Below are 27,500 nucleotides of genomic sequence, written 5' to 3'. Positions count from 1 at the left end.
AGAGAGAGAGAGAGAGAGAGAGAGGAGAGAGAGAGAGAGAGAGAGAGAGAGAGAGAGAGAGAGAGAGAGAGAGAGAGAGAGAGAGAGTTTGACTTCACACTAACACATAAAGACATTTTTGTATGTTATGAAATGGGAGAAATGACAAATGAGAGAAAGAGGAAGAAAACGGACATCACAACACGACAGATAAAGAAATTTTTGTATGAAGGAAGGAGAGAAAGAAAGAGATAGAGGAAGAGAGAGAGAGAGAGAGAGAGATGGGTGGGGGGGGGAAGGAGAGAAAGAGAAAGAGGTAACGGAACGCGTGGAAAAATAAGTATACCATAACGTGACTCGTGTTTTCGCCCCCCCCCAAGTATCCCAAGGTGAGACTGTAGCGCCTTCTCTGTTCACCCCTTGCATTGTCACTGCCTCGATCCAGTCACAGCAGCAGAAGCAGTAGTAGTAGTAGTAGTAGTAGTAGTAGTAGTAGCAGCAGTCACCATACTAACGCCAAGTACCCCCAGATGTGGCGGCAGGGAGTGGCAGCGTCAGTAGCAGCAGTGGTAGCGGTGGCAGGCGTCGTGGCGGTGCGGGGGGCTCTGGGCGACACTCCACCTAAAAACACTGAGGTCGTGCCGGCGCCCCACGACGCACGCGAGTCCAGGGGCACTTCGAACGACCACCACGACCACCACTACCCCCCACGACCCCGAGGCAGCGTCCTGGACAGCCTGATAGAATTGCACCTGGAGGAGAACGAGGACAAGGACAAAGACGAGGCCACACGACCCCCAAGGGCACCCTCAGATCCTTCAGGCATGGAAGTGGATATCCTGAAGGAGGTCAGACCAGCCATACATACTATCCTCAGAAACTTACAAGAAGGGGACGAAGCTCTGGAGACTCCTGAAGGGACTCCTGAGCCTACACGTGACCCTCACAGCCCTGAGCCTTCCCTAGCAGGTGCCCACAGACCTTCCATGGTGGGTTTTCTGGATGGTCTCGGCATGAACTCCTGGGGACACTTCAGGGACGTGACCAAAGGGTACCTCAACCTTCTGCAGCAGGAGTACGAGACTCAGGGCCTGAAGACACGACTCCCGCTAAACCTTCTTCGCTCTCTCCTTCAGGCGGGTGACCAAGTACATCTGCTCAAGTCCTTCGGGGAGAAACTCAACCCTGACCTTCTAGGATTCCTGCAGGAGGGTATAGGACCGCTACTTGGCCCCGTGGCGGAGGCTGGAAGGGCCACGGGCGTCACTGCTGCAGTAGGTGATGCCGTGACACGAGTGGCGAGGACGGCACTTCAACATTTCATCGACCACGTCCTTTGGGTCACGCGGAAGGATGTCACACGGAAGGACCTGCAGGATTTCCGGGATGAGCTGCAGCTAAGGATCCCTCTGGCCGCCGAAGGACTTGATATCCTACTAAGCGGGAATTTAACTGCCGAAGGACCTCGATCATACGGAGGATACACGCTGGGTGGGGGTTCCTACGGGGAGTATGGGAGTCCTGAAAGATATGGGAGCCAAGGGGGACACAGTGGCTACGGCGGCGGCTCCTACGGGTACAGTGGAGAAGGGTACGGCATGTATCTTGATCCGTACTTAGTGTTAGCAAGCATTGGCGCCGCGGCCCTGCTGGCTTACATCGGATTCAAGGTTATTGTTGCAAAAACCATGAAGAGACGACGACGAAGTGACGACCAGCTAGACGATTCGGATCTCCCAAGAGGCCTCGTGGACACCTCAGGGTACGACTTCAAAGGGTCGTTAGGCTTCGCGGAGGAGCTGGACGACCTGGCGGAGGCTCTGAATGGTTTGTGGTTGGAACGACAGCGCCACGACGACCCCAGGTGTGTGTCGTGCTGGGTGACGCGCTTCGCTGCTCACCACGACTCGGCACGACCTCCCCTCGTCCCCCTCGTGGTGTGAGTGTTGCTTGGTTGCTCCTACTACTACTACTACTACTACTACCACTACTACTACTACTACTACTACTACTATTATTTGATATCATTATGGTCGTTATTTATTTCTGCTTCCTCTTTTTCTTGCTTCTTCTTCTTCTTCTTCTTGTTATTATTATTATTATTATTATTATTATTATTATTATTATTATTATTATCATTATTATAATTATTTAGGAACCTTTAAGTCAATCAATTAAACATTTTTTTATTAATTAATTACTTTGTTTATTTACTTATTGATCTATTTATCTTTTTCGCTCCTCCTCCTCCTCCTCCTCCTCATCATCATCATCATCATTTCAGGTCACTTCTGGCACACCTGCTGGGGGCGCCGAGGTCAGGTCAACTCATGGACCAGGCCACGCTACAGGTGCTGGAGGGACGGCATGTCACCTGCCCACATCCACCCAACACCTGTGACCTGCACTGACCTGGCATGACCTGACGTGACCTTTGAAAGTGACCGGACATTCTTGATTTGTGGATATTCCGGATTTTCTTAATATGTGGGCATGTTTTTTATACTGGTGGTGGATTAAAATATGTGGATAAACAGAGTTGCTTAATGGTGGATCAGGTAATGAGTTCTCTAATGGTGGATAAGCTATGGGTAATTTGATAGGGTGGTTTCTGTGGCGGATGAAACTTGGGTAGGTTGGTGGATAAGGCAGTTAAGTGGATAAGATAAGGGTGTTTCCTATGATGAATAAAATATGGGCTGTTTGTTATGGGGGTTTGTATGGTGGATTAAATGGTGGATAAGTGGATGAAAATGGATAGGGTATGTATGGTGGATGGCAAAATGGATATCGTGTATAATAACTGATAAGGTGGATTCTATGGTGGATTTGACGTGGATGGGATGTTTTCTACGATGGATAAGTGGATAGGAAGTGAATGGGAGTGTTTACTGAGGTGGATAAGACTTAGGGGTCTCTTTGATGGTGGATGAAATATGGTGCTTTAAAATAGTGGACAGTAACCTTATTTGGTGTGTTGTATGGGTGGATAATAAGTGGATAAGTGGTTTGTGTGTGTGGATGAGCGATTTCTATAAGGTGGATGAAAGGTAATGTGTTTTTTTTATTGGTGGATGAAAATTGTATGGGTTACGTGGCTTGCTCTGTATTGGTGGATAAACAATGCTTGGATTATGTGGGTGTTTTGTTTGGGTGGATAAGATATGGGATGTTTTTTTTTCTTTCTTTCTTTTTTTTTTTTTTTTTGGAGGGTTGGGGGAGGATAACAAGTGCATGGATTGTATTAACTGAAAAACATTGTATGGATTATATGAGTGTTCTATTTTGATGGATAAATGAGGGATATTTATTTATTTATTTATTTATTTTTTATTTATTTATTTTTTTTGTGGGTAATAAGTAAAAGGATTGTGTAACGTTTTCTATTGGTGATATTAAGTGTATAGGGGCTCTTCTATTGGTGGATATTAATGATTGTCTTCAGCATCAACCAGGAAAAAAAATAAAAGGAAAATGGGTAAATGAAAGATTGACAAACGAAGGTGTGAGTTTAAAATGAAAATAAAGCAAAAACAAAATTGATATGAAGGGATGAATGAATGAAAAAATCACACACACACACACACACACACACACACACACACACACCTGAGGATATTACAAAGGATGAGGAGGAGGAAGAGATGAACAATAACAAAACATCACCACCACCACCACCACTAACAACAACAGCACCACCACCACCAACAACAACAACAACAACAAACAAGATGACTACGAACAAGAAAACATAAGCAAAACAAAACAAAACAAAACAAAATCGCTCTTATAAAACGCACTTGTCATACGTCCGCCAGCCACACACCACCACCACCACCACCACCACCACCACCACCACCACCAGCCCTTCTGTCTCCTGTAGCAGTGGGTCAGTCAGAACGGGACCGCGGCGCCCTAAGACTCACCGCGGGTACCTTACGGGAGAGGTAGCCGTGAGGGGTCCTAGTGGTTACCTGCCCTTAATACCGCGGCTCAGGTGTGCTGTGGAAGGATACGGCGGGGTGTAGGATACGGGCAGGATATGCTTGTAGGACTATGTAGAATGGTATTAGGACTTCTGTAGGACTCTGATAGGATTTTAGAAGAGATTTCGAGATATCTGTAGGATGTTTTGGGGTGTCTGTAGGATGTCGGTAGGACTCTGGTAGTGTGTTAGCAGGATGTTTATAAAATGTCAGTAGGATGTACGTTGGATGTTAGAAGGATGTCTGTAGGATGGTGGTAGGATTCTGGTAGGACTCCAGTAGGATTTTGGTGGGTATTTTTACGATATTTGAGGATGTTGATGCAATGTTGGTAGGATGTTACAAAGATGTTGGAAGGATATCAATAGGACGTTGCTAGGATGTTACAAAGACGGTAGGATATCAATAGGATGTTGCTAGTATATTGATAGGATACTGGTAGGATGGTGACAGGACGTTAGTAGGATGCTGGTAGGATGTCAGTAGGATCTCAGTAGGATATTAATAGAAAGCCAGTAGGATGCTCTTAATATTCAATAAAAAAAAAGAAGGAAAAGAACGAGAAAATAAACACTGACAAGAGAGAGAGAGAGAGAGAGAGAGAGAGAGAGAGAGAGAGAGAGAGAGAGAGAGAGAGAGAGAGAGAGAGAGAGAGAGAGAGAAACACTAGGTCAGAGGCGTCTAGGAGAGTCCTCATTCTCTTTCCATAGGTCAGTGAGGGAGGACGCAGCCAGTTCCTCTCCCTCCGCCCCTCCACATCCTAGAGAGAGCGAGAGAGGAGAGAGAAGAGGGAGAGAGAGAGAGATAGAGAACAAACCCACGCAAGAACCGTCTCAGAATCCTGTAATCCCACGGAAATCCCACTTATAAAGGATTCGATTCTCCTCTTGTAGGATTCAAAAGCAGAAATCCTACATATCCTACTTCTCTTGGTTCTGGAAAAGGATTTGACGTCGTTTATTCATTTCCTCATGAGTAGGATCATCTGAGGATCACTTATGTAGGATTCTAAAGGGGACTAAACACTGTGCATGGATTCAGACTCACTAAAAAGGTGGATTTGAAGGATTCTGGTGTCTGTGTGATTCCACCTCGCCATCCACGTGACAGAAAACGGAGAGTGGTAGTGTGGAGGGAGTGATTCCATTTATCTACTTCTTCGGATTGAATACTCGTCTAATTTCTTGGTTTGTGGATCACTGGATTTATCATGAAGGTGAGTGTGTGTGTGTGTGTGTGTGTGTGTGTGTGTGTGTGTGTGTGTGTGTGTGTGTGTGTGTGTGTGTGTGTGTGTTAAGAATTGATTTGCATTAAGCTTTTTTGTTTTTGTTTTCTTTTTAGTTCTATTCCTCCTCCTCCTCCTCCTCCTCCTCCTCCTCCTCCTCCTCCTCCTCCTCTTCTTCCTCCACCTCCACGTCCTCCTCATCCTTGCCTTCCTTGTCCTCCTCATCTTCCTCGTCCTCTTTGTCCTCCTTGTCCTCTTCGTCCTCGTCTTCCTCCTCCTCCTCCTCTTTCTTCTCATCATCATCATCATCATCTCTTCTCTTTTCTTTCTTCTTTTCTTTTCATTTTCTTTTTTTCTTCCTACTCCTCTTGATAGTAAGGACCTGAAGTTCTCTTTTTTGGTTATCCTTTGTATTCCTTTGTATATTCTTTCGTATCCTACTCCTCCTCCTTACAATTTACATTTTTAATAAGTTTTACCATATACAAGAGAGAGAGAGAGAGAGAGAGAGAGAGAGAGAGAGAGAGAGAGAGAGAGAGAGAGAGAGAGAGAGAGAGAGAGAGAGAGAGAGAGAGAGAGAGAGAGAACCACAACCCCCAACCCCCCAAACGCCCCCATCCTCCAGTCCCCCCACACTCCAGCGCATTCATCAGCATCAGCCCGGGGTGTTTAGGGGTTTAAAGGTCCAGTCACCCCAATCAGCCCCGAGGCACGACAACAGTTAGCCCCGCACGCCCTGATCTGAACAAGGGTTAGCACGGCAGCTGGAACGGCCCACGTGCTGCAGGCCAGGAGGAGAAGGAGGAGGAGGAGGAGGAGGAGGAGGAGGAGGAGGAGGAGGAGGAGGAGGAGGAGGAGGAGGAGAGTAGCCAGTGATTTGTATAGGTTTTAATTTTCCTCTGTTCATCTTTTCTTCTCTGTATTTGTCCTCATTTCCTCTTCTTCTTCTGTTTCTTCTCTCTTTCCTTTCCCTGCATCGGTTTAATGGTAAAATTTCTCTCCTCCTCCTCCTCTTCCCCCTCCTCCCCCTCCTCCTCTCAGCCTTCTGTTGCACGATCCCATCTCTTTATCAAGTAATTAGTAAGAAATGCACTGATAAATTAACGAGTGATGAAAAAACGCGGATATAATAAACAGTAATTACATCTCTCTCTCTCTCTCTCTCTCTCTCTCTCTCTCTCTCTCTCTCTCTCTCTCTCTCTCTCTCTCTCTCTCTCTCTCTCTCTCTCTCTCTCTCTCTCTCTCTCTCTCTCTCTCTCTCTCTTTGCACGCGTGTCCCGCAGAGTTGGCGCGAAGCAGTAGTGATGGTAGTGGTGGTGATGATGGCGGTGGAGGCACAGCCCTCACTCGCCGCCGCCCACAGGTCTATGCACCGGCGCCATGCTGCTGCGCCCTCCCCCGCCGGCGAATCCTTCCTGGCGGGGCTGGGCGGCGGGGAGAACACAGTGCTGGGCAGCCTCCTGCAGCTGGGCACGAAGGACTTGGGGCTGCAGGACCCGTTGCTGCAGTCTGGCACGCCACGGCACCCCGCCTTGCACCAGCCGCAGCCCCCAGGCCCGCCACAGCCCCCGCCACACCCCCCGCCACAGCACAACCACACGCAGCAGGGCACGCAGCAGCAACAGCAGGGGGCCGGTGGGATGTCAGCCGGCCAGGCCGCCGCCGCAGTGGGCGAGCTGATGCGGCAGCTGCATAATCTGACCTTCCTGCCCCTAGTGCCGCGGGAGGGCGAGCCGCCCCACGCCCACGGCGACGACCCTCTGCTGCTGCAGTACCTGGACGCCGTGCGGGGCGACGCGTGGGCGCAGTTCAAGAGCCTGGCGGTGGGGTACAGCAGCTGGCTGGAACACGAGTACAGCCTGAAGCACCTCACCGCTGCGCTGCCCCTGGACCTCGTCAAGAAGGTGCTGGACCTTGGCGACCGCGTCAACTTCCTGCGCGTGGTGGGGCGCCGCGTGGATCCCGGCCTGGCCACCTTCCTGGCTGACAAGATGCAGCCGTTGTTCGACCACTTCAGCCAGGTGGCGGCAGGGCGCCTGGTGGGCGGCAGCCTTGCCGACGCGGTGGGCGGCGTGGTGAGCGACGCCGCGTGGAAAACTCTGCGGCAGTTCGTAGACCATGTGCTGAGCGTGGCGGGCGGCGCCGTGACGCGAGAGGAGATCGACCACTTCCGCGAGGACCTGGCCAAGACCAGCCCCCTGGCTGCGCGGGGCCTGCAAATGCTGCTGGACGGCCCACCCCCCGAGGAGGAGGAGCAGGGTGAGGGGCGCTCCATCTCCAGGCAGAGTTACCGAGACTACCACGACGGTGGCTACGGCGGCCACGGCGCCTACGACGACTCGTACGGCACGTACGGCGGCGTGTCGCATGGCTACTCCTCTGGGGGATACGCCGCGGGGGTGCACATGGACCCGTACCTCATCCTGGCGGGACTGGGCGCCGCCGTGCTGCTGGCCTACCTGGCCTACCGCGTGCTGGTCACCACGGAGGCTGCTGGCAGCAGGCACCTGATGGACGACCTGGCGCTGCGGGACCTGTCAGACACTCCCGCCGTGCTGCACTCCCTGCACAGCCTGCTGGACGACGCGGAGCGCAAGTACGACACCAAGCGGTCGGCGCCGCGGGACGACATGGACGACTTCACTGACGCCCTCAACGCCCTGTGGCGCGAGCACGAAGTGGCGGACGGCTGCGTGCGCTGCACCCTCTTTGACGCCATCCTGGACTACGCGCACGTGGGCAGTGCCTCCACCTCAATGCCCGCCCTGGCCGTGTAAGTGTGCCCCGCCCCTCTACTGGTGTTACCCCACCCCTCCTGAGCAGAGCCCCGCCAGGAAGCGTGGCGAGTGCTGCCGCCGCGCTAACGCCTTTCTTTCTCTCTTCCAGGTCGTGGCTGGCTCACCTGCTGGGCGCCGAGAGGCCAGGCCAGCTGCTGGACGAGGTTGTCGGCCAGGTGGTGGAGGGACACTCTGTGGTCTGCCACCGCCATGACCACACCTGTGACCTCAAGTGAACTGTGTGTGTGTGTGTGTGTGTGTGTGTGTGTGTGTGTGTGTGTGTGTGTGTGTGTGTGTGTGTGTGTGTGTGTGTGTGTGTGTGTGTGTGTGTGTGTGTGTGTGTGTGTGTGTGTGTGTGTGTGTGTGTGTGTGTGTGTGTGTGTGTGTGTGTGTGTGTGTGTGTGTGTGTCGCAGTACAATAATCTTGTCTCAAATTGAGGTTAGAAGGACCAGAGTAAGTTTCTTCAGGCATTAAAATGTAATTAGTCTAGTTTATTCTGTCCAGTCGTGTGCGGTGCAGTAGGTGGGGCGAAGATGAGATGAGGCGAGGCTAGGTCACGTCAGGTAAAGTTAAGTCAGGTCAGCTAAGGGCAGATCAGATTGGGTTATGTTATGTTAATTAGGTCAGGTGGGATTTGGTTATGTTAGGCCAGGTCACCTTTCCTCCCAGTGTTCCTTGGAATGAAGTAAACTTTTAGCTACAACTGTTGTGTTTTACTCCCAACGCCTAACGCTCCTTTCAGATCGTCCTTCTCTCTCTCTCTCTCTCTCTCTCTCTCTCTCTCTCTCTCTCTCTCTCTCAAGTTGAACAAGATGGATTAAGGTACAAAAAAGAGAGGAAGGAGATGAAGTACATGAAATTAAATAAACACGAGGAAATTGAAGTAAGAAATCAAGGTTGCCAGTATTTCCCTCACACCACCAGACGCACACTTGGCAACACTCAGATTACAGAAGGCCATTGTGTTTGTCAGTTTGCAATAACTCTGGAAACACACGGAGGGAAAAAGGAGGAAGCGCTGGCACTCTACAGCAGTCCCTCCTCAAATATGTTGCTTAGTGGTGATGAAAGAAAATGGATGTCTGTGAATGGATGACTTATGTATTTCAAGACTTGTGGGGGCGAGGTGTGTTTGTGCGTGCGTTTGGCAATGTGGTGTGGTACTGTGGAGGCAATCGGTGTAAAATGAGTGTTTTGTAAAAATGTGTTGCTGTTTTTTTTTTTTTTATCGTATATCATTAGTTTGCGAGGAGAGGAGGTGGGGTTAAAAGAGGAAGAAGAGGAAGAAGAAAAAGACGAGTGCTTTGCGACGGAAACGGTTCGCAGATGAATGAAAAAAGGAACAAAGGAAAGAAAGAAAGAAAACAAAACAAAAACAACAACAAAATCGTCCACAAATGTAACCGGTTTTTTTTTTTATTTATTTATTTATTATTATTATTATTATTATTATTATTATTTTTTTTTTTTTTTAGAACCCGCCAGGCTCCTCTGTGGTTAATTACAACTACCTTTAATATATTTTAGAGAAAGATATTAAGTTTTACAGGTGGGTTTTTCAAGATTCCATGGAATGTTTAACAGGCTTCACAAGTTTTCACTCTCACAACTTCGTGTAGGATGTAAGAAATGTAAATAAGTAAAAAAAAAAAAAAAAATAAATAAATAAAATAAACAAATAAATAAATAAATAAATATCTCTTGGAAGTTACTGAGGTTTTAAAGGCTATTTTTCTTATTGTAATGATAGTTTAGCAAGAGGTAAAGAATAAATGTTGTTAAAATAGAAGGGGGAATTAAGTAGTAGTTTAATTTCTATGAGCTTTTTTCGTACTCCTATTCCGTCCACCTCTGTAATGCAAGAGTTAACCAATATTCAACCATTCATTTCCTTTTCTGGTAAATTCTGGAACTCCCTGCCTGCATCTGTATCTCCTCCCTCCTGTACCGCCTTCTCCCTCCCGAATATTGGCTGTGTGTTGCGACTCATTAATTAACATTCCGTGTGTGTGTGTGTGTGTGTGTGTGTGTGTGTGTGTGTGTGTGTTCTTCCGACGGTAATATTGAAACGGTTTACAGTCGCAGGCCACCAGTGTGCTTCAAAATAATGGTTTAAATGTTACCACCCATTAACCCTTTCACAGGTATAGCCGCCTTCAGGTAATATTAAGGGCAGTGGAGCATACAAAGAATAAAGTGTTCGTTTCCTACTTTTATGCACTCCACGAAATAAAAAAAAAAAAAAAAGTAAGGCATTATGATAAAAAAAAAAATAGCTAGGACTGAAAGAGTTAATTAGCAATCCTTCCTTCTGTGTGTGTGTGTGTGTGTGTGTGTGTGTGGCAGTACGTGTCGGTACCAAGTTGGAGTCCTGCGGTTGGCCACTGAAAACGAGAACGGAAATAGAAAACGGAATAAGCAGGGAAGGAAAACAAGGAGGACTATGAAAGAAGAAGAAATAAGCTAGGAAAAAGGATGATGATGGAGGAATAAATGAAAAGAGGAAGAGGAAATAAGAGGGAAGGGAGGACTATGGAAAAAGAGGAAAAGAAGTTTGGAAGAAGAAAGACAGAACAGAGGAAAAGAAGATAAGAAAAAGACAACAGTGGAAAAAAAAAGAAAAGAGGAAGGGAAGGAAGGAAGGAAGAACAGGGGATTGATGAAAGGAAAGCGCAAGAGGAAAAGAAGATAGGGAAAAGAGAAGGGAAAAGATAAAAATGAGGAAAAGAGGGAAAGAGGAAGAGAAGAAAAAAAAATAGTAAAATGAATGAATAAAAGAAGAGAAGATAAAAAAAATAGAGGGAAAGGAGAAAAGAGAAAGGAGAATAAAAGGAGAAGTAGATGATACAAAGAACGGTGAGAGTAAGGGAGGAATGAGAGAGGAAGAAGAGGAAGAGGAGAAAGAGGAGGAAAAGGAGGAGGAAGAAATCAAAAGATGGAAGGCCACATAGGAAGAATAAGGTGAAGAGAAAATGGGAACACCTAAGTCTCTCTCTCTCTCTCTCTCTCTCTCTCTCTCTCTCTCTCTCTCTCTCTCTCTTTCTCTCATGGGTGTTTTTTTCCTTAATGATGGTTTAGCTTTGTCAAATTAACATTACAATCATGAATACAATAAAAAAAAACCCAATAACTCTCCATTAGAGCCTGTTAGAGTTAGACTGTCACTAGAAGCATGAAAACACTTGAGAATCCTGACTTCCACTTGTTAAACCATCACTAGAATTACGACAGCACCTTTGGACATGACAATAACCTCTACTTGGACCTGTTAAACCATCGCACGAAAAAAAAGAGAAAAAAAAGAAAAAAAAAAAAAACAATTGAAAACCCTAATAGCTTCCAAGCCCTGTTTAACTATGACAAGAATAATACACCTTTAAAAACTTCACTAACTTGCACTGTAGCTTGTTAAATTGCCTCTAGAATCTTGAAAACACTTGAAACCCTTATTAACTGCCACTAGAACCTGTGAAACCACCACTGCAACCATGAAATCACTTGAAAATCCCAATAACTGCCACTAGAACCTGTTAAACTATCACAAGCATCATCCAATACCCTTGAAAACACCAATTATTTCCACTAGCACTTATTATCAAATATATCAACAACCTTCCCCCTTCAATGTAATTAACTAAGGCCTACTTTTGTGCCAAGATCTTATTAGTTAGATTAGGTTAGGGTAGGTTAGGTTAGGTTAGGTTAGGTTAAGTTAGGTTAGGTTAGGTAAGGTTAGGTAAGGTTAGGTTAGGTTAGGTTAGGTTAGGTAAGGTTAGGTAAGGTTAGGTTAGGTTAGGTTAAATTAGGTTAGGTTAGGATAGGTTAGGTTAGGTTAGGTGAGGTGAGGTGAGGTGAGGTGAGGTTAGGTTAGGTTAGGTTAGGTTAGGGTAGGTTAGGTTAGGTAAGGTTAGGTTAGGCTAGGGTAGGGTAGGTTAGGTTAGGTTAGGTTAGGATAGGTTAGGTTAGGTTAGGTGAGGTGAGGTGAGGTTAGGTTAGGTTAGGTTAGGTTAGGTTAGGTTAGGTTAGGTTAAGTTAGGTTAGGTTAGGTAAGGTAAGGTTAGGTTAGGTTAGGTTAGGTTAGGTTAAGTTAGGTTAGGTTAGGTTAGGTTAGGGTAGGGTAGGTTAGGTTAGGTTAGGTAAGGTTAGGTTAGGTTAGGTTAGGTTAAGTTAGGTTAGGTTAGGTTAGGTTAGGATAGGTTAGGTTAGGTTAGGTGAGGTGAGGTGAGGTGAGGTTAGGTTAGGTTAGGTTAGGTAAGGTTAGGTTAGGTTAGGTTAGGTTAGGTTACGTTAGGTTAAGTTAGGTTAGGGTAGGTTAGGTTAGGTTAGGTTAGGTGAGGTGAGGTGAGGTGAGGTGAGGTGAGGTGAGGTGAGGTTAGGTTAGGGTAGGTTAGGTTAGGTAATGTTAGGTTAGGTGAGGTGAGGTTAGGTTAGGTTAGGTTAGGGTAGGCTAGGTTAGCTTAGGTTAGGTAAGGTTAGGTTAGGTTAGGTAAGGTTAAGTGAGGTTAGGTTAGGTTAGGTTAGGTTAGGTAAGGTTAAGTGAGGTTAGGTTAGGTGTAGATAATTCTGTATCGTAAGAAATACAAAAATAACCTCATGTTTTCTCTTTTCTCTCCCGTATATCCACGCAAATGATTTTTACCTTGCTGGGAAGATTAAGGAAGGACAACAACAGTGGAAGATTAACTAGTGAAGATAAGATGATAAACGTTGTAGAATAGGGAGCAGTGCATTGGTGTAGTAGTGGTGGTGGTGGTGGTGGTGCTGGTGGTGGTGCTGGTGTTACGTAGAGTCATAACAAATGGTAATGTAATTGAGTATGGTTGCACACACACACACACACACACACACACACACACACACACACACACACACACACACACACTGCTGGTGCCACCATCTGTCGGCCGTCACTTACGTGGTTATAAGCACACTGACACACTCTGGCACGCACCGCATATGCCTTACCTGGAAAAGGAGTAATGAAATGGGAAGGGAACATGAACTTATGTATTTAGTCCTCTCTCTCTCTCTCTCTCTCTCTCTCTCTCTCTCTCTCTCTCTCTCTCTCTCTCTCTCTCTCTCTCTCTCTCTCTCTCGTTTTTTTTTTGTTGTTGGTTACCTATTCAGTGGTAGTGGTGATGGTGGTGGTAGTGGTGGTGGTGGTGGTGGTAATGATAATTATACCGTTATTACTATTTCTACTGCTACATCTTTAACAGCAGCAGTAGCAAAAACAACAGCTGGTTTTGTTGTTGTTGTTGCTACTACTACTACTACTACTACTACTACGACTACTACCACCACTACTACAACCTGAAGTGTCTTACATTCCTTAAGGCAAAATAGAACGACTTCCATCACCTTTCCTTCGCCATAAACAAAGCACCTCTTTTTAACACACTATTCAAATGAGATGTAAATAAATAACACACAAATATAGCACTTAACATACATACCTTCTTGCCTCTTATTAGTTACCTATCGAATGCTGTGACGTGCAGGTGAATCGAGGCTTATAAATATTACACCTGACTTTTTTTTACCTGTGTTGGGATTATTCATGTTTGTTTATGTATGTTATGTTAATACGAAGAGTAAGTATTTGTTTGTTCGTGGGGATGTGAGAGTGCAGTCAGTTAGTTAGTCAGTCAGTCTCTCTCTCTCTCTAACTATTTCTCCCACCTTCCTTTCCCCTCTTCCTTCTTTCCTTCCTTCCTTCCTTCCTTCCCTCGTTTCTTTATCCGTATGTCCTCTAATTTCTCTTTATCTTCCTTCTCTGCATTAATTATTCACATTAACAAGCTATCTTCGCTTTTCCTTCTTTCATTCTTTATATTTTTTGGCAAGATGTTTTTTATCTATCTATCTATCTGTACTTTTTAACTCTTTCTCTCTCTCTCTCTAGTACACCTCCCTAACCCACACTCTTTTCATCCATTACCTCTCTTCCTCCCTCCCTCCCTCCCTCAACACTCCCACTCCCTCTCTCTCCTCCTAAAACAGCAAGACGAACTTAAAAACAAGATCCCAAAAATAGTGAAAATAACTTTACACCAAAAACCTGAGACGGTGGATATTGATTCTGTTCACCTGTTCATACTTAGAAGGTGGTGAGGTGGTGACAGGTGACGGCAGGTGATGGCAGGTGATGACAGGTGATGGCAGGTACAATGAGGTTCCGTCAGGTGCCCCATGCTCAGGTGAAGGAAGGCTAAAGTCATTTTAATAATATTCTGACAGGTAAGGTGAGAAAATTTTATGAAGGTTTTGTTTTGTGTTGACTTAATTAAGGTGGTGGTGGTGGTGGTGGAGGTGGAAAGTAGAGAGGTAAGGAAGGAAGGAAGGAGAGAGAGAGAGAGAGAGAGAGAGAGAGAGAGAGAGAGAGAGAGAGAGAGAGAGAGAGAGAGAGAGAGAGAGAGAGAGAGAGAGAGAGAGAGAGAGAGAGAGAGAGAGAGAGAAATTTTACACACACACACACACACACACACACACACACACACACAGATACACACACAAACTCCGATATTTCTAAGTATGTATATCAACGTAAGTACGATTCTATAAAGACATACATAAAAGAATGCGTACATATGTATGCATGTACATTAGACAGCACCAAGAAAAAAAAAAAAAAAAAAAAAAAAAACATAGAAACCTTATTATTATTATATATATTCCGGCACGTGTGATGAGAAAGCTTGTATGAATGTACGTGTGTATGCATGCCTATGTGTACGTATGTATGTATGAACGAGAGAGCTAGTCAGTGGATTATTAGTCTTATTTTCCTTGTATGACTGTCTCCTAACTCACATTTCCCCTATCAAGAGTTGTGATTGCGTCATTAGGGGAGACTAAGTGTGGGTTGGGAAGGGAAGCCACCATGTTCTTGTTATTGCTACGACAGACAGGCAGACAGACACACGGACTCTCTCTCTCTCTCTCTCTCTCTCTCTCTCTCCTCTCTCTCTCTCTCTCTCTCTCTCTCTCTCTCTCTGTCTGTCTGTCTCTCAGATTTTCACTTCCATATTTAATTTTGTTTTTCCTTCAACTGACTTAAGTTATCAGCTTTCATATTCTCTCTCTCTCTCTCTCTCTCTCTCTCTCTCTCTCTCTCTCTGTCTCTCTCTCTTAAGAATCACAATAAATGCAATACATATGTTCAATTCCGGTTTGAGAGAGAGAGAGAGAGAGAGAGAGAGAGAGAGAGAGAGAGAGAGAGAGAGAGAGAGAGAGAGAGAGAAAATAAAGATAAGTAAAGCAAAATTTAGTGGCGTGATCCCTTTTGTCTTTTCTCTCTCTTTTATTTCTTTTCTTTTTGTCTTTATTTATATTCTGTCACTTCCTCTCTTTATCACTTCCTTTCTCATGCCAATATCTACTGTCATGGTGAAAGCGAGAGAGAGAGAGAGAGAGAGAGAGAGAGAGAGAGAGAGAGAGAGAGAGAGAGAGAGAGAGAGAGAGAGAGAGAGAGAGAGAGAGAGAGAGAGAGAGAGAGAGAGAGAGAGAGAGAGAGAGAGAAGGAAGAAAGAAAAAATTTGTTATTAGAGAAATGAAATGAGAAAAATAGTGAATGAGTAGGTATTTGAGAGAGAGAGAGAGAGAGAGAGAGAGAGAGAGAGAGAGAGAGAGAGAGAGAGAGAGAGAGAGAGAGAGAGAGAGAGAGAGAGAGAGATAACAGGAAATGAAATGTAAGAAAAGAATATTAAGAATTATTCACCGATAAACAAGAAGGGAAGAAGAAAAGAGGAACAAGATGAACAAGAAGAACAGGAACAAGAACAAGAAGAAAAAAGAAAAACTGGAACAAGAAGTAGAACAAGAACAAGGAAAAAGATAAAATGCTGGAAATGAAAAGAACAAAAAATACAGGAACAGTAAACATAACAACAACAACAACAACAACAACAACAACAACAACAAGGACACAATAATAATAATAATAATAATAATAATAATAATAATAATAATAATAATAATAATAATAATAATAATAATAAGAAGAAGAAGAAGAAGAAGAAGAAGAAGAAGAAGAAGAAGAAGAAGAAGAAGAAGAAGAAGGAGAAGGAGGAGAAGAAGAAGAAGAAGAAGAAGAAGAAGAAGAAGAAGAAGAAGAAGAAGAAGAAGAAGAAGAAGAAGAAGAAGAAGAAGAAGAAGAAGAAGAAGAAGAAGAAGAAGAAGAAGAAGAAGAAGAAGAAGAAGAAGAAGAAGAAGAAGAAGAAGAAGAAGAAGAAGAAGAAGAAGAAGAAGAAGAAGAAGAAGAAGAAGAAGAAAACACGATGCTGAGAAAGAGAAAGAGAGAGAAAAAAGCAAAAAAGGAAAACAGGAAGACATAAATAGAAAAAAAAGAGACATGTAAATAAGCAACAATCCCCCCCCCTCTCTCTCTCTCTCTCTCTCTCTCTCTCTCTCCTATATTAAGTCTGCCTGCTGGAGTCCTTCACATCAGTAGTGGCCGAGGCCTGGCAGAGGGAGGAGGTGCGGCTCTTTGCTCTCCAGTCACGCACGGCGGCTCTTCCCCCACACTCCGTTTAGCGATCCCACACCTCCTATAGATCAGTACGAGTCATTGATCCTCTATACTCGCCCTGGATCCCGTTAAAGGCGCGATAAGGTATCCGATCCCACAGAAAGAGGGTTTGGATGGACTGAATAGTGTTTCGTGGTGATTTTTGCAGGATTTGGTGATGAAGTGGAAAGTTTTGAGGCTTCTGTTACTGAGGACTGAGAAATCTGTCTCGTAATACAACAAGAGGGACGAGGAAAGTCAAGTCAAGGTCTTCACTTGCAACACTCTGCACTGCAACACTCAGGAAATAATAAGAAAATGCAAGAACAATACATCGAGACAGTAAATTTAAAGAAAACTCATTATTGACACCTAACTGGAAATTTGAGCATTACCTTAAATTTTTCATACCAAAAGAAAAGTACAAACTGTTAAATTTTGGACTAAAAAAATAAGAAAAAAGTTTATTTGTGGATATAAACAAGAACTGAAAGCAATACATATTTTCTCTATTACAAAACCACCAAGTCCGGGAGAAAAGAAGAAAAGAAAAGGAAGAAACAAAGGATTTATTATTTATACATCCAAGATTTTAAATTAATAAGTTTTTTTTCTTTATTTAAGCGATCAAAAACTTGTATAAAAACCACGTGTTACAAGAAGAAGAAGAAGAAGAAGAAGAAGAAGAAGAAGAAGAAGAAGAAGAAGAAGAAGAAGAAGAAAGAAAAGCATCTATAAACAAAAAACAATAACAAATAAGAAAGTGAAGATAAAAAACACACAGATCAACACTACACCTGCACACGAGCTCAGTACAGGTGTGTGAGCGTGTAGGTATGCAGGGCAGGTGTGTGAAGGTGTACATCTGCAGTGATTGACAACACCTGGGGCCCTGATCCCCACTCCCACAGGTGAAGGCGTGTGAGTGAATGAGTGCGTGAGTGAGTGTCAGATACGTGGGAAAGACACACACGCACACGCACGCACGCACAGGTGTGTATGCACGTACAGACACGCCCTTAGGCACCCCAGTAAACAGTTAATCAGTAAACTCGGTAAACATTTCTGTAAAAACACTCAGTAAACAAACAGAAAATACAGTAAACACTTCAAAAAACACTAATAAACACAGTAAACAAGTCAACAAACACCAGTAAACAGCAAAAACTCAATAAACAGCAAACACAATAAACACTTCACTAATCACCCATTCAACACCCTAAGTAAACATGAAGGGGCGTGCGTGGTCTACTGTACTTCTGTGCCTGCTACTGTCTCTACACCAGGTCAGCGTAAGAGCAGCCTCAGTGAAGCTAACCAAGCCACTGCGAGCGTTACCCAGCAGTGAGGCGACCCCCGTGTCTCACCCAGGGGAGGTACAGGACATGGATCTCGTGTCCCCTGCATTCAGACTATTCCCAGGGGCTTAAGGTTATGTACGTCCCCAGAAACCTCGTCCTTGGGGATGCCACCATGCGGAACCCTGTCAAATACGTGATGGTGGAAACTGAGGAGGACCCAGACACGGCACCTGAAGGGAAGCAAGGCCAATTTATCCCTTCAGAAGATCTAGAGAGGGTGTTTGAAGAGAAAGATGTACAGTTTATCCCTTCAGAGGACCTTAAAACAACACTTGTAAGTGAAGAAGAGCATTTTATCCCTTCAGAAGACCTAAAGACAACACCTGAATGGAAATATGAGCATCTTGTGCCTTCAGATGACCTTGTAAGCGAGACACATGGACAGCTCACTCCCTCAGCTGTAAAGATAAAGAAGAACCCTGTCAAATACTCCACCTTCTTGAAGATCCACAAGAAGGGAGAGAAAGACACAAGTGAAGGGAAATATGAACCTGTCACCCTCTCAGGAGACCAGGAAGGGACTGGAGGACCTCTTATCCAATCAGATGTCAAGGTAAACAAAAGCCCTGTCAAGTATTCCACCTTCAGGACCAAAGATCAAGAGCAAGACACACCTGTGAGAAGAGCAGACCTCACCCCATCAAGTACAAAGGTAAACAAACACATGACACGTGACCGGGACTCATCTATGACCACAACAACGACCACAATGACGACAAAAACAAAACGACCCACTAAAGACAGACCGGGTAGCAGCAGCAGCACCAACAGTAACCCACCTGAGCTCCATTACCGGAAACCAGGTGAGGCGGAGGACGCAACAGGTGACCATCAACTTTCCCGGCACGTCTCAGGTGACTCCTCCCTGCTGACTCACCTGCTGACTCACCTGCTGCAGCCCTCACCTCACCACCACCACCACCACCACCTGTTACAACCATCTGCCAGCGAACGCAGTGTATGGAACAAGAACAGCAAAAATATCCATGCAGGAATGTATTTTAAATCCCTGACGAATGATGGGAGTTTTTCCTCGAGGCAAAGAAGAAGTGTTGCCATCAGGAGGAAGAGGGAGGAGGTGGAGTGGCCGGTGGAGGTGCGGGTGGAGGAGGGAGGCGTGAGGGACGTAGATGTGGAGAGTGGAAGGCAGCTGGTGCAGAATACAGTGGCGCTCATCACTGCAAATCCTGGCCTGGTTCTTGTGTTTGCCTTGTCGGTGAGTACATGTGTCTCTTTACCTGCGTTGACCTTGAGATAATTGACCCTTTGCATTTACCTTTGTTACTACCTTTTTTTTTTTTTCTTTCAATTAACTGAGATTTTGAGTTGATTTTTAATTGAGATTTTGAGTTTACCTTTGATCGAGACTGAGTTTATCTTTAAGTTTATTTTTAATTACTTGGTATTTTGAGTTTGTCTGAGTTTACCTGTAATTACCTGTGAATTTGCGTTTGTGGTTATTATTGCCTGACATGCATTTATTCTTAGTGTGCATTTTAATTTCACTTTACCTTTGTGATTGTTCGTTTCTTTTATTTTTACCTGATAGCATACATATTATTTTTTATTAACTTTTGCCTTTCTTCACGTTTGCTCCATTTAAAAGACAAACACATTTACCGTAGTTTACTTAAGCCATTTGAGTTTCCGAAATTTTAATTAAGGAAAGAAAGCAATGATGACAATACACCACCACCACCACCACCACCACCACCACAACAGCAACAACAACAACAACAACAACAACAACAACAAAAAGGTTGAGAGTGATGATGACAGTAATCCATAGCAAAACCATACATAACAGAGACAAAAATGGCCATAAAAGTGGCAACAATAATAATAATAATAATAATAATAATAATAATAATAATAATAATAATAATAATAATAATAATAATAATAATAAAATAATAATGAGTAATTCCACGTAAAATCAAACACAAAACGGACACAAGTAACCATAGTAGTAGTAGTAGTAGTAGTAGTAGTAGTAGTAATAACAGTAGCAGCAGCAGTAATAACAGCACACAGTATAGCACTCTCTACATGTGCTTTTGAGAAACGAGCCACACCGTTACGGCAGCCTGGGTTACAAAGGACGGGTTGTATAGCACTATGACGACGACCATGACGCAATCTGTCTCCGCGCCACGCCCCGCATACACACAAGCCGTCGTACCTGGCGCCTCGAGTATCGTACACTTCCTTTTTTGTTGTGCTGGCGAGCGAAGATGAAAGTTGATAAAGGAAGCGTGAGGGAAGGTACATGTCGTGCTTGTGTGTGAGGAATGTGATTGCTGAGTCAGAATATTAAAGTTAGTGATGGTGAAGTGGGAAATTTAAGGAAAGAGGAACTAATTATTTTTTTTTTTCTGTTTTGTATACGAAAATTAAGATTGTCAAGGGTGTCAAGGGTCAGAATACCAGAGTTGCTAATGGTGAAGTGGGAAATATAACAAAAAAAGGAATTAGTTAAGCTTTTTATATATATATATATATATATATATATATATATATATATATATATATATATATATATATATATATATATATATATATATACGAGAAGTTAAATTGTCAAGGGTTAAAATACGAAAGTTACCAATAATGAAGAGTGGGAGATTTAATAAAAGAGAAATTAGTTAACTTTTTTTTTTTGTTTTATACACGAAAATCAAGATTACCAAGGGTTAGAATACCAAAATTAACTAATGATGAAGAGTAAATATATGAAAGAAGGATAATACTATATATATATATATATATATATATATATATATATATATATATATATATATATATATATATATATATATATATATATATATATATATATATATATATATATATATAATTACTAACGGTGTAGAGCAAATATGAAAAAAATAAAGCTACAACACATTTTCTTTTTATATCGGTACGTGAAGGAAAAGATTATGGTGGTTAAATAAATGTAAAAAAAAAAGGGGGTGGTTAAATAAATGTTAGAAATACTCTTTTTTTGTGTGTATTTTCTAATTTGCATACGAATGAAAGGGTTATGAAAGGATTGAAAGAAGAAATATAGAAAAAATTACTTTCTTCTTTTTTTAACTGTACGGTGTGGATTTACTGAGCGTTGAAAAGCAAATACAGGGAAAATACTCCTTTTTGTACTTAGATTTTTTGCATACGGAAGAAATTTTATGAATGGCTTGAGAAAAAAAAATAAAGATACCGTACTTTATATATTTTCCGTTTTTTCTTTTTTTTTTTTATATGCAAACAAGAATCAAACTGACTAAGCGTTGAAAGTAAATATGGGAGAGAAAAAAAACCGTGATCTTTACCGCACAAAAATGAATAAATAAATAAACAAAAACGTAAACAAATAAACAAACAAATAAAACCACAAAAATATCGTACACCTTCCAACATTTCAAAAACAAAACGAATCGTAAACAAAAGACTCAAACTTTCTAACTTAAAAAAAGGAAAAGAAAACGGAAAGAAAAAGAATTACAAAAAATACAATGGAACAAATTTCACCTGTAGCTGCAGCCTGTAATTTACCTGGCCGATTACCTGTGCCTAATTACCCCTGCCCTCACCTGCCCCGCCCCGCACCTTACCTCTCCTCAGGGCACAGGGGATGGTTGGCGTCTGGGAAATGAAGGTGAAAAGCATCGTTTAGTCCGCCATTATTGCTAACTCGTGACCCTGTGTGTGTGTGTGTGTGTGTGTGTGTGTGTGTGTGTGTGTGTGTGTGTGTGTGTGTGTGTGTGTGTGTGTGTGTGTGTGTGTGTGTGTGTGTGTGTGTGTGTGTGTGTGTGTGTGTGTGTGCTATTCCTTACTAATGGAGTGAAACAGACAGACAGACAAGCGATAACTGTACACGTGTAATTAACAGGTACTAATTACTACAGCCAGGTGATTAGAGCAATACCGTAAAAATTAACACACGTAGCAAAACTCCTTTGATATATATGTAATAATTCACTTCCTCCTCTCTTATAAGGAATTTATCTTACCTTTTTTTTTATTAATGAATTGCGAACGAAAATTTTAAAAGGCTGATGGAATTGTATATAGTGTTTGTAAAATCGCCTTTGTTTTCTTGTCAGGAATTCATTTGATCTTCTTGTTATCTTTTAATACAAACAAAAGCGTAAACTTGGCTGATAAGGCGATACATGTCAGCACTTCATCGACTTTGTTATTAGTGATCGATATAAAAATTTTCCCTTCTTGTTAATGACGGAAAAAAAAAAGAGATAAAAACAAGTAAATAAAATAAAATAATGCCAGTAATTTTTTTCTTGTCTCTTGTTACAAATAAAGATAAGGAAAACTGAAAGATAAGACAAAAGTAAACAAGGAGTAAGACAATAAAAGACACAAGAAGATGAAGATGAAGACAAAAAGAAAACTGGTACAATATAACAACAAGAAACCACCACCACTACTACTACCACTACCACCACCACCACCACCACCACCACCACCACCACCATCCATCACACTTTTCAACACGACACACACACACGCACGCACTCACGATGGCCTAACTGTCACGTTCCCTGGACACACACACACACACACACACACACAGTAATGGTCAGGTGTACTATGTTAACACCTGGCGGGTTACCTGTATATATCTACCTGGTCAGCGCAGCACGTGTGACTTGAGTAGGCTTGGATTTATTGCTGCTACCTGTGATTACGACTCATGAGGTAAAAATTATACGTGATTAAAGTAAGTGCCGGTAAATATGCGCATAACTGTTGGCATTTGTTTCAGCGAAGGGAATGTCTAAGTTAACCCTTTCACTGATACGTAATTTTTCTGCTTCATTCCCTATAACTTTTTTTCTTTTTTTCTTTTTTTTTTTACATTTCTTCCGTTAAAACTCTTGTGAATATTTCTCCATTATAAAAAAAGACAATCTCAACTTTCCGTTTTCTTTCTTTTCCAGTTAAACTCTTGTAAATATTTCTGCAGACTAAAAAGCACAATCTCACAGTTCCGTTTTCTATCTTTTCCAGTTAAACTCTTGTAAATATTTCTGCACACTAAAAAGACACTCTCAACCTTCCGTTTTCTATCTTCTCCAGTTAAACTCTCGTAAATATTCCTGCAGAGTAAAAAAACAATCTCAACCTTCCGTTTTCTTTCTTTTCTCTCTGTTTTGTCTCCATTCAAGCAATTTTTAGCGTCAGGGAGGTCAGCAAAGGACGACCATAGCTGTAAGAGGATTAAGCAATATAATTAACACAGTTCCTCTCCTCTGTATTTAATGAGGTAAATATATAGAGCATGTACGTTTAATAAGGACAAGTAAAAGTTAACAAACGATGCGTGTATGAAGACAATAAGTGTTAAGTTAACTAGTATAATCTGTATTACTAAAAGGGATACTGAAAATAGTAAAACAAAATAAAATGATAATAAAATAAAAACAAAACAAAACAAATAAATAAATGAAATAAAAAAGGGTATTGAAAAAGAAAATATATCGTTACTAGTGAATACATAGTGAATGATATAGACACATTTAACGAAGACAAGTGCAGACAAACAGACACAACTGTAGGTACTTGTATCAGACACAACTGTAGGCACTTGTATGAAGAGAATGCCAAAATTTAGTGGGAGGTTTCAAGCACTTATCCTTCAAATTTCGACTACCGTTTTGGACACTTTTCTGGGACTACCATCTCAGTGGGCCTTTTATTTTTTTTTTAATTGGATTTTTGTTGCTCTTGTTGCTTGTTTTTCCTCCTACATAATAAATAAATAAATAAATAAAAACAGATATTCAGGTAAATCTACTCCTGCCTCTAATTATATATGATGAAGATGATTATAGGTAAACATAAGCATGACGAAAGGTGTGTATGAGAAGAGAATCAGTTTAAATTGAGTGTTATAACAGCAATAAGTATCAAAGTATGTATTTCTACCTCTGATTGCACTTCATGAGGTAAATAATATGTATGATGAAGACACTCACACACAGGCATGACTAAAAGTATGTATGAGAAGAGAATCAGTTTAAATTGAGTGTTATAACAGGAATATGTATCAAAGTATGTATTTTTACCTCTGATTGCACTTGATGAGGTAAATAATATGTATGATGAAGACACTCCCACACAGGCATGACTAAAAATGCGTGTGTGAAGAGAATAAGTTTGAAGTGAATGTTATTGCAAAATTATATATGAAAGTAAATATATTGTTGCCTCTGATTACATTTAATGAGACATAAAAATAAGATGATATATGTTTCAATGCGCGTGTGAGTAAAACGGTGCTATTTGAATAATATTACTGGGTTAGATGTTATGTAATTGTGGTTTTTCTTTGTTGCGTTAATGAGGTGAATATATAAGACACAGATAAGTAGGGGCCACAAACACGATGACTCAACACACGCGTCTGGCTGAGTAAAGAGTGATATGAACAATGTTACTAAGGTATTTCTTCTGTAAGTTTATCGTTTTGTCTTATTACATGTAACGAAGTAAATATATAAGATACGGACACGCAAAAAAAAAAAAAAAAATAAAAAATAAATAAATAAATAAATAAATAAATAAATAAACAAATATATATAAAAAAAGATACATAAACAAACAAACAAACAATTGGGTAAACATATACAAGCAAACAAACAATTAGGTAAACATATAAATAAAACAAATAAATAAATAGAAAAAAAATAAAGAACAGATATAACTCAAGGTGGGAGTATGAACAAATTATAACCTAAATAACACCACTGGCGTATTTCAAGAAGTGTACCGTTTACTTTCATCACATTCAGTAGGTAAACACAAAGGCACAGACACGTGACAGTAAATATGAACATACCTTCTGATACGTGAGTGAATAACAAGTAAGAAGACAGACCATTTCGTTCACTCACTTCAGGAGGTGCAGAAAAAACACATCTAATAAAAATAATCTCAATAATATCCCGAAAACATACATAGAAGGAGGAGGAGCAGGAAGGCAGACAGATAAACAGACAGACAGACAGACAGATGGACAGACAGACAAACAGAGGAGGAGGAGAAAGCCAGACAGAGACAGACAGACAGACAGAGAGAATAGACAGCGTACAGTCACGAAACTTTCTAATCTTTTATTCATTTACTTCAAGCGATAGACAAAAAAAAGTAATATAAGATTAATAACACGAATAAACATGAATAGGATAACAATAATGAGGAAAAAAGAGGAGAGAGAGAGAGAGAGAGAGAGAGAGAGAGAGAGAGAGAGAGAGAGAGAGAGAGAGAGAGAGAGAGAGAGAGAGAGAGATAAAACAATCACGAAACCTTCTAAAAAAAAAAACAGAAAGAGGAAAGAGAAGGAAGATGCAACATACACTAACAGAAAACGCAGCGGAACCAAAAGGGAAATAAAAAAAACGTAATAATAGTGATGATAATGTGAAGGCGGTGGGAAAACAGCGAGAAAATTACACCGGAAATGCGTGAAAATTATAAATTGTGAGAAAAAAGAGAAAAAGAAGCAGGGAGAGAAGAAAATGACGCGCTGTGTTACTGAGAAGTGATGAAAACCTAACTAATTTTACGTGTGGTTAGAAAAATATAAAAGTGAGCGCTAGAAACTGAGAGAGAGAGAGAGAGAGAGAGAGAGAGAGAGAGAGAGAGAGAGAGAGAGAGAGAGAGAGAGAGAGAGAGAGAGAGAGAGAGATCCAAGTAGCCAGACAGAGAGACAGATAGAGACAAACTGAGACAAACAGACGAACAGACAGACAGACAGACAGACAGACAGACAGACAGACAGACATGGACGAATTAAGGCAAAAAGAAACATGACAATTATAAAAGGAAAAACAAAGAATAAGACGAGAAACAGAAAAAAAAAGGGGACAAAGAGGAAAAAACGAGATAACAGACATAATGAAAGAAAACAAAAGTATGAAGAGATAAAGAAAAAAAGGAAAAAAGATAAGAAACGAGAAATAACAAACAAAATTAAAAGAAAAACAAAAACAAAAAAAAGATACAGCAAAAAATGTGAAAAAAATAAAAAAAAAAACATCAACAAAATGACAAAAAAGCTACAACAAACAAAAAGAAAAAAAAATAAGAACTGAAGAGAAACAAGACAAGCAGGGAGAAAAAAAAAAAAAGAAGCGCTAATTAGGCAATGGGTCGTTAAGGCAATTAGACTGTAGTTATTTATTAGAGTGCAAGGAACCAACCGTGAACACCTATTTCCTTCCCCCCACCCTCCAGCACTGAACCATCCACCTGCCACCCTTCTTGACCCTCCAATCAGTGAGTCAGTGAGGGAGTGAATGAGTCAGACAGTAGATATGTGGTGCATTAATGGCGTCGTCCCTCACAGATCTGGGTGGTTTGGGCCGTGGCAGTGGGCTTCGACCCCATCAGCTATCTCAACAGCTTCGGCACAGGGGCGCCAGGCGGGGGCGGCTCGAGCGGCGGGAGCAGCGTTGTGTCCTCGTCCTCGTCCTCCGCAGTGGTGCTTGGAGCCTTGGACAGTCCCCCAGCCCTGTGTACGTTGTGTTGTGTTGTGTTGTGTGTGTGTGTGTGTGTGTGTGTGTGTGTGTGTGTGTGTGTGTGTGTGTGTGTGCTTGACTGAGCATAGTTTCAAGGACCACATAGTGAACACCTCCACCACTATCACAATCCTGTATGTAGTTAAGTGGGCGGGTTTTGAATGTGTCTGTACGGTTTTAGTGACATATTAACAAGATTTCTACATTATAAGCAGGAAAACACGCCTAGGGAAGCCCGCCAATCATGTGTGTGGCCTTGGAACACACTCGTGGTGAGAGAGCAGAGCGCGGTAAGGTCCTGTGTCCCTGAGGTACGCATGTGTCAGAACCTTTGCTCTTTTCCCCAGCTTTACCCGCTGTGCAAGGCGCGGACATCTCACCAGTCCTCACTGACGGGGAGCCATCACCGGCCCTCGATGATGCAGAGCCCTCCCCCGACGCCGAGAGTGTTCCCACGGATGATGGAGGCACCCCTGCAGCAGAGAGTGGTGGTCCCTCTCTTGATGGCACCACCGGTGACACCAGCCCTGTTTCTGACGAAGGTTCTGCGCCTCCTCCCTCTGACGCAGACAATCCACCTTCAGACCCTACAAGCACTGATGACGCAACTGCATCTGATGCTGTTGCCCCTGCCGACGATGACACAGCTCCAGAGACTCCCGTCAGCGACGGCACAGATGCAGACTCTGCTGACAGCGGTGACATAGATGCAGAGTCTGCTGCCAGCGATGACACAGCTGCTGACTCTCCTGCTAGCGATGACACAGCTGCTGACTCTCCTGCTAGCGATGACACAGCTGCTGACTCTCCTGCTAGCGATGATACAGCTGTTGACTCTCCTGCTAGCGATGACACAGCTGTTGACTCTCCTGCTAGCGATGACACAGCTGTTGACTCTCCTGCTAGCGGTGACACAGCTGTTGACTCTCCTGCTAGCGATGATACAGCTGTTGACTCTCCTGCTAGCGGTGACACAGCTGCTGACTCTCCTGCTAGCGATGATACAGCTGTTGACTCTCCTGCTAGCGATGATACAGCTGCAGACTCTCCAGCAAGCGGTGACACAGCTGGTGTCACTGATGGTGCGGGTGACGGGTCTGCCGTGGACGAGGGCACTGG

At 42.6% G+C, this 27,500-nt stretch overlaps 4 protein-coding genes across 4 annotated transcripts in view; 3 read left to right on the top strand and 1 right to left on the bottom strand.

The window, feature by feature from the left end:
- LOC135094501 (uncharacterized) overlaps nucleotides 1-27,500 on the bottom strand; it is a 122,539-nt gene that overhangs the window by 86,403 nt on the left and 8,636 nt on the right. The window lies entirely within an intron of this gene.
- Nucleotides 173-3,178, top strand: LOC135094372 (uncharacterized). Its single transcript, XM_063994413.1, has 2 exons — nucleotides 173-1,918; nucleotides 2,264-3,178. Exons 1-2 carry the CDS (start codon nucleotides 510-512, stop codon nucleotides 2,388-2,390), a joined length of 1,536 nt encoding a protein of 511 aa, XP_063850483.1. The 5' UTR covers nucleotides 173-509; the 3' UTR covers nucleotides 2,391-3,178.
- LOC135094327 (uncharacterized) lies at nucleotides 4,686-8,285 on the top strand. Its single transcript, XM_063994324.1, has 3 exons — nucleotides 4,686-5,181; nucleotides 6,474-7,963; nucleotides 8,077-8,285. The coding sequence occupies exons 1-3, from the start codon at nucleotides 5,176-5,178 to the stop codon at nucleotides 8,201-8,203; spliced, it is 1,623 nt and encodes a 540-aa protein (XP_063850394.1). The 5' UTR covers nucleotides 4,686-5,175; the 3' UTR covers nucleotides 8,204-8,285.
- Nucleotides 17,779-27,500, top strand: part of LOC135094297 (uncharacterized) — a 16,427-nt gene continuing 6,705 nt past the window's right edge. Inside the window, exons 1-3 of the mRNA XM_063994291.1 lie at nucleotides 17,779-19,054; nucleotides 26,210-26,378; nucleotides 26,729-27,500. The exon at nucleotides 26,729-27,500 is cut by the window's right edge and continues 261 nt beyond it. Of these exons, the coding sequence (XP_063850361.1) occupies nucleotides 17,912-19,054; nucleotides 26,210-26,378; nucleotides 26,729-27,500 (2,084 nt within the window). The 5' untranslated portion in view covers nucleotides 17,779-17,911. The remainder of the gene's footprint in view (nucleotides 19,055-26,209; nucleotides 26,379-26,728) is intronic.

This window comes from Scylla paramamosain, chromosome 45 (genome assembly GCF_035594125.1).
Source record: "Scylla paramamosain isolate STU-SP2022 chromosome 45, ASM3559412v1, whole genome shotgun sequence".
Classification (NCBI taxonomy): Eukaryota; Metazoa; Arthropoda; class Malacostraca; order Decapoda; family Portunidae; genus Scylla; species Scylla paramamosain.
This window is presented reverse-complemented; position numbering and strand designations above follow the sequence as displayed.

What these genes read in the sequence shown, in the direction of transcription:
- LOC135094372 (XM_063994413.1), top strand. Translation starts at nt 510, where the DNA reads ATGTGGCGGCAGGGAGTGGCAGCGTCAGTAGCAGCAGTGGTAGCGGTG. An exon ending in CCCCTCGTCCCCCTCGTGGT is followed by an intron (nt 1,919 to 2,263) that starts GTGAGTGTTGCT and finishes TCATCATTTCAG; the next exon opens with GTCACTTCTGGCACACCTGC.
- LOC135094327 (XM_063994324.1), top strand. An exon ending in TCAATGCCCGCCCTGGCCGT is followed by an intron (nt 7,964 to 8,076) that starts GTAAGTGTGCCC and finishes TCTCTCTTCCAG; the next exon opens with GTCGTGGCTGGCTCACCTGC.